This window comes from Berghia stephanieae, chromosome 1 (genome assembly GCF_034508935.2).
Source record: "Berghia stephanieae isolate SIO BIC M18660-M18661 chromosome 1, UCSD_Bste_1.3, whole genome shotgun sequence".
Classification (NCBI taxonomy): Eukaryota; Metazoa; Mollusca; class Gastropoda; order Nudibranchia; family Aeolidiidae; genus Berghia; species Berghia stephanieae.
In genome coordinates, this window is record NC_088360.1 from 72,866,857 (window position 1) to 72,873,601 (window position 6,745).

General features: G+C 36.1%; 1 protein-coding gene across 1 annotated transcript in view; it reads right to left on the reverse strand.

Annotated features, from left to right (window-relative positions):
* Window positions 1-2,377: 2,377 nt before the first annotated feature.
* The window catches only part of LOC144956256 (lysophospholipase-like protein 1), a 10,359-nt gene continuing 5,991 nt past the window's right edge, over window positions 2,378-6,745 (reverse strand). Inside the window, exons 3-5 of the mRNA XM_078886697.1 lie at window positions 4,513-4,682; window positions 4,041-4,156; window positions 2,378-2,670 (exon numbers count right to left, since the gene is read on the reverse strand). Of these exons, the coding sequence (XP_078742823.1) occupies window positions 2,446-2,670; window positions 4,041-4,156; window positions 4,513-4,682 (511 nt within the window). The 3' untranslated portion in view covers window positions 2,378-2,445. The remainder of the gene's footprint in view (window positions 2,671-4,040; window positions 4,157-4,512; window positions 4,683-6,745) is intronic.

Below are 6,745 nucleotides of genomic sequence, written 5' to 3' on the forward strand. Positions count from 1 at the left end.
TTCGAGATTACACATAGTTTTGTGTGTTGTTACACTATATCCGGCTGGCGGATGTTATGAGCTTTTTGGATAAACTCAATGCATCAATAGTCTTACTCGGATATAAGAATAGAGCATGAAACCTTTTGACGCATCCCAAAATGTATGACCTCAGATAGTGCTGTGAAACAACTACAGTGTTCCGCAATGGGCAGCACAACATCGAGTCATTGGAAATGGCTCTTTACTCGCATTCTTGCCTCACTCGGGTGTAAATTGAGTACCTGGTCGGTAACAGCATTATCTTTGTAAAAGAAATGCAAAAGTGTCTTACATGCGTCGTCTCATCATTTATGTGAAGCGGTGCTGTTGGCTTAAAACCCCTTGTATAGAGCTTTGTGCACATTTAGGGAATAATGGGCTAATATTATGACAAGAATAATTGCCTTAGAAGTCAAATTTGGTACCTGGCTTAAAATTCATTTTAAAAGAGTTTGACTAAGAAGAGTGAGGTGTAAACTAATAGTTCAAAAATGTGAGTGTACGTTTTAATGCAACTATAACGATAACTTGTCTGAAATCTACTATAAAAGGCAAGTTTTTGTGTGTAGCATACTCGTTCTGGGTAGGGTCTGACCGCCGATGGTGGGCAGAGAGGTCACTTGCTGTGTCTTCTATCTCTTATATTATATCTGTTTGTCATATCCACGTTGCTTACTTTGTTCTAGATTGAGATTACTCTGATTTTTTTTCTGCTCCTTGCGGGGATTCTTAGCCGGGAGGGAGACAGTCTGAATGGTGACATTCTTTTCAAGATGATACTTTTGTACTTTAAGTAGTCTCTCTGTGTATATATTAATTCGTTTTTAATATATTGTAATTTGTAAATGTGTCAAAAGTCAAAATATGCAGATCGGTGAAGTGCTCGTGGGATCTTCTGTTCCGGATTTCAATAAATTCCTTTGTCTTGCTTTTTCTTTGGTGTGTTTGACACTCGCTTTCGGATCGGAAGGTCCTGGGTTCGAGCTTCGCTCGGCGCATAGTTGAGTCCTTGGAGAAGGCTCTTTACTCACATTCTCTCACCGTACTCAGGTGTAAAATGAGTACCTGGCCGTTAACAGCGTTGTCGTTGTCCCAAAAATTTGTAATATCGTCTGACAGGCGTCATGTCTCGTCCTACGAGTTATGTGTTGTTGTTGGCCAGGGATCCCTTGTAAAGCGCTTTGAGCACGTTTAGTGGATATTGCTCTATATAAAAGCTCAATTTTTTTTTTTTTTTGTTTTTTTTGTTTGTTTGTTTACCTTCAAATCTACAACTTTTCGTCTATCATTCACTCATTCACTCATTCCCATGACCGGCTGGTTGTTGGGGGGAGGGGGGGGGCACTTGCGGGTTGCAGCCTTCACAACACGGTGTCACACATCTCGGTCATTGGCTTTCTTTGTCAGCTCATACAGCGTCGATCCTGTCCATTCTGTGATGTTGTCCAGCCACATTTTCCTTTCGTCTTCCTCTTCTTCTTTGACATTCCACCGTACTTGTATGACTGTCATTGACGCTGAAATGACTTAATTGTGTCCACAAGCACTGTGAAAACAAAACAAAAACAAACAAAAAATCCCAGCAAACCATAGTATACTCGTTCAGATGTTTCAAGATCTAATTCTGTCCTGAAACTAGAGCATGTTCGTTGGCATTACCAAGCCTTTTTGGAGTTGAGATTTTTCTCTTCGTTTTTATTTTTATCTTTGGTTTTCTATTCCTTTTTTCTTCTTTGTCTTCTTTATTTTTGTTAAGTGGGTGGTTCCTTTGACATCCCTTTGTTGTCAGGAAGTCACTTGCTACGTTTTCTATTCCCTTATATCTGTTGTCCGAGTTGCTCTGTCTTTGTCTTGGAATCGTGTTGCTAAGTCCTGGTCCTTGTCTGAGTCCGTATCTGAGAGGGAAGCAAATGTTTAGTATTTGATATGGGAGATTATTTTTTTCCCTTGTAAATCATCTCTCTGTCGTGCATTGTTTGCTACGTTTTCTTTTGGGATATATTCTGTAAATATTTGAGAGTGTTCATCCGGTGATTTCAAACTAAGCACACTGATACTGATAGAATGCTCATGAATCTACATCTGTCCCTTGTTTGAACCAGTCCCCTTAATCTTTCTTTTTCTTGGGTACCTTTACCTGTAATTCTAGAATTTTTCCACAATCCCATATTCTTCGCTTTAATTGGCGCCGATATGTCCTAAATGTGTCACGACAAGCGCCGTAAAACCCTTAAAAATAAAAACAAACAAAACATTGTGTTGAAGGTTTTGTCTGTGGATCTACTCTTTTGGAATATGATTTCATAATTAGGATCTCATCAAACCTAGAGCATGTTTGTTAAAAATATGTGTTTTGAAGAGGAATACTCCATGAACTTCCAATTGAAAAAAAGAAATGGGTGAATTTATTTCGTGTCTTGAGGTTCACTCTTCTGGGAGATGACTCATGATCCAGGATTTCACCACATTCAATTCCTCTTTGTTGACGGTGTGTTTAAGGCCGGGAATAGTACGAAATGTTATGTTCTCCACTCCTAACTTCTGTAACCGTTCCTTAGTCTCTACTCCCCAGGCATGATCCACCAAAGCATCTATGTTTCCATGGCAATGGAGTATGGGAGGGTAAGTGTTAACTTCCCTTTCGAGCATCTAAAGTTGTAATAGAAAAAAATAATTGATTAATAGTAGCACTATCTAGTCGATTAACGTGGTACATGTAAAAATATTGTGTAATAACAATGACAGTGGACATGTCGCTTATCACAGGAGACAATGCAGTAAAAAATATTTGTAAAATTTTCATTGATTAAAAATAAATGGTGAGAATAGAGCCAACTTATGTCGGATACGAATAGAATTTAAAAAAAAAAAACATTTTAAAGATGAAATTCTATTTTATCATTATACTCTTCAACGAGAAAAATAACAATTCCTTACTCTTTTGTTTGTTTAATATTTAAAATGTGTTGTTACTGACTCCTTGCACTTATTGAGACCTTAGATCAAACGAGATCTTGTCTTTCGTTTCGAAATTGAATGTTCAAAACCTTTATTTCATATCGCCAATATGAGTAAGGTTCACATTGTCACAAATCTATAACAATAACATATTCAAAAATATTCTGAGAAGCTGAGTCCCGTTCTTCGTTCGAATCTTGATCTCGAAAAACAATCTAACAGAGGATTGTTTTTCTAATGGAGGAAATAGGGGGACTATTATAGTGCGACGTCAAAATACTGGTTCCAATGTCATTGGAAGTCTATAAAACAGTCCTCCGAAGGACTGAATCCATACATTGTGCAACTTCTGGTTTCAGAGTGATGGTATATTATATCCTAGCCTAAATAAATGCTGGTCGTCAATAAAGATCATCCATCCTCGCTCGATTACACCCCGAAGCTGATCATAAGAATCTGCCTTTACAACTTGCCACTAAAATGGTTATACCATCTTATGATTCAATGTGCAATCTATTCATTGTCAGTCTCTTGAGGACTGATTTCATACTTGCAATGAGATTTGAACCGGAAGAGAGGAAGCTGTGACGTCACGACTTCTGCTTCCCATTACCTATCATGAAAATATCGATATCGGTTTCCATGGCGTTAAAAGGACAATAGAAAGCTTGCTACCCTTTGGGAACAAAGTACTTCCCCCAAGTTACCCAATTACTGTTGAATTGATGTTATGCGTTTAGCTAAATTACTCGCAAAACCCCCAGTCTGCTATTACGTACCATTACACAAAACTATGTGTAACCTTTAACCTTTAATAGTCTGATTTGTATTACTTAGTGAGAACTAATCATCCAAATGGCTGTCTAAAAACAATAGCAAAGAGCAGAGTAACGTCAACTTTGTTACTTCTATAGGCATGGGATCAACCATTTTCCCGCTGTCCTTGTCATGAAACATATTTTTTTCTCGTTTTGTAAAAGTATAAGTCGCAATTCAATAAGCATTCATTGCCGACAAACTGTAATGACACGTTGGTAAAATAAGAAATTAGCAATCAATACCTTATAAACTTCGCTGCATCTGTACAAGAAGGTACTCAGACTCACAATTCCTGCCACTTCTTTTTCAAATCGAAGGCCTAAATGTAGTGCCATTGTACCACCCATTGAAAATCCAACTGAAATATAACATTTAAAGATACAAAAGATTAGATCGATTTATATATATATATATATATATATATATATATATATATATATATATATATATATATATATATATATATATAGAGAGAGAGAGAGAGAGAGAGAGAGAGAGAGAGAGAGAGGGGGGGGGGGGAGGGAGAGAACACAGAGAGAAATGTATGCTTTTACGAACAATTTTTTACTCGTAAATCATCGCTCAAAAGTATGATATCATTGTTTATTACTATATAATATACGTTTTTGGAACTGCTTAGCGTAGAGCTACACAATCGATTCTATCAAATAATATAAATATAACCAAAAGAGAAAAAAAACTGAAAAAACCTACCTATAAATATTTTCGATTTCGGTATTCCTGAATCCACCTCCGTCTGGATCAAGTGAGATAAATGCTTCGCCATCTTGTCTATGGTTTCGATGTACTCCACTCCGTCTGGCTCGAAAGTAGCCCGGTCAAACCACACGTTACCAGGCTCTCCTTTTCGTAAAGTGTATGGCCTTGTAACAATAGAGAAAAAAAAGATCCAAACTTTGAGTTGAATGATGATGATGATGATGATGATGATGATGATGATGATGATGATGATGATAGTAATGATGATGATAATAATGATAATGATGATGATAATGATAAATAATAATAACAATATTAAATAAATTCCCTTTATTCATCCCCAAGGGGAAATTTGTCTTTAGGGTCTATTCCAAGGAAAGACTGGAACAACCCAATCGTCAGCAGCAATGTAACTCTGGAAAATGAGCTAGGGAGAGGTGTCTTGCTCAAGGCCACACAATGAGGCAGGCAGTCGAACTCGTACATTTTGGGTACGAAGCAAAGACGTATCGCTGAGCCACGCTGTCCCCAATATGATGATGATGATGATGATGATGATGATGATGATGATGATGATGATGATGATGATGATGATGATAATAATAATGATAATAATAATAATAATAATAATAATAATAATAATAATAATAATGATGATGATGACGATGATAATAATAATAACAACAATAACATTGATGATGGTGATGATGATGATAGACGTATGAACACATTTGGAGGTCTGATATTTATGGGCTTATTTTAACAGACAATATGTAACAAAAAATAAAATCCTGTAACACTTTGGGTTATCAGACTTGCAAATAAGCAAACATCGGAACTCAAGATGATTTAACCAATGTGTCACTCAATCGTCTATCGGAGAGTAGCTTCGTCGGATATGTTTATACATATTGCATTTGACAAGTTCAAAACAATTAACTAAATTATTAAATTCGACATTGGATATGACACATATGGAAAGTACGCATTTAATTGTAGTTATAAGTAGACCAAGAGAAGGTAATATAAATGTTCAACTGCTCGAATGTTCAGTCGGAATAAAGTTACACATATCAACATAACACACCAATAAAATTGCCAAAATAATTAATATGGAGATATATTCATTTCTATAATTTATTCAAATCAAGTTATGACTGCAAAATCAGTCATGTTTAGTAAAGTAGCGAAGATCCAGCTTTTTAAAAAGATGCCCTGCCTTAAATTTATTGATGCCAAACGTTAAAATAAAATACCTATATGTTCTACTCTCCAGATTAATGATACCAACTTACAAAACTAAGTGTAACTTTAAAAGTCTATAGTCCAATACGGATAATTTAGTAAAAAAATTAGAAGTAATTTTCCAACTGGCAGTCTAAAAGAAAGAAAAAATTATTTTTTTAAATAAATAAATTAAAACAAATAAAAAACCAAAAATAACAACAAAACAAACAAACAAAGAGCCGAATGATGTCAATTTCATTCATTCTATAGTTTATTAATGTGATATAAAGGACTAAACCCGATTAACCGGGGGTGGGGGGGGGGGTATTTTATTTGGTTATTTTTATTGATTTTGGTGGGGGTTCTCTGTAATTCGTGACATAATTGTACGCATTCTAACTTAGATACCAACCGTAAGGAGAAGGAGAGAAAAGAAAGAAGAAAGAAAAAAAAAGAAAGAGAGAGAGAGAGAGAGAGAGAGAGAGAGAGAGAGAGAGAGAGAGAGAGAGCGAGAGAGAGCGAGAGAGAGAGAGAGAGAGAGAGAGAGAGCGAGAGAGGTGGGGGGGGGGGGGGCAGAGAGGGAGGGAGGGAAGAAGAGAGTTGAGTAAGACAAACATAACTTTTCTTGTGTGACGTAATCTTTTATGCCATAATTTATCCCTGCTACCGGTTTGTTAGGCATTTCATTTGTAGAGCGGGCTACTCACATGCTAATGGACGTGGTTTAAATCCGTGCGCGCAATACTTGATATTTGTGTAAATGAATAGAGAAATAAATAAATGAAACCAACCAAAACTGAAATAAAGAAAAAAGAAAACAAAAAGAAAACGACAAACGCAACAAAACGAAACAATTCAACAATCCCATCCATACACTCAATGTGTACTTTTCGTCGACATTATTCAATCAATAGAAGGAACGAAATTGTCGTCATTCAGCTCTTTGTTATTGTATTTAGACAGCCAATTTAATGATTAATTCTCCCTAAATTATATCAAT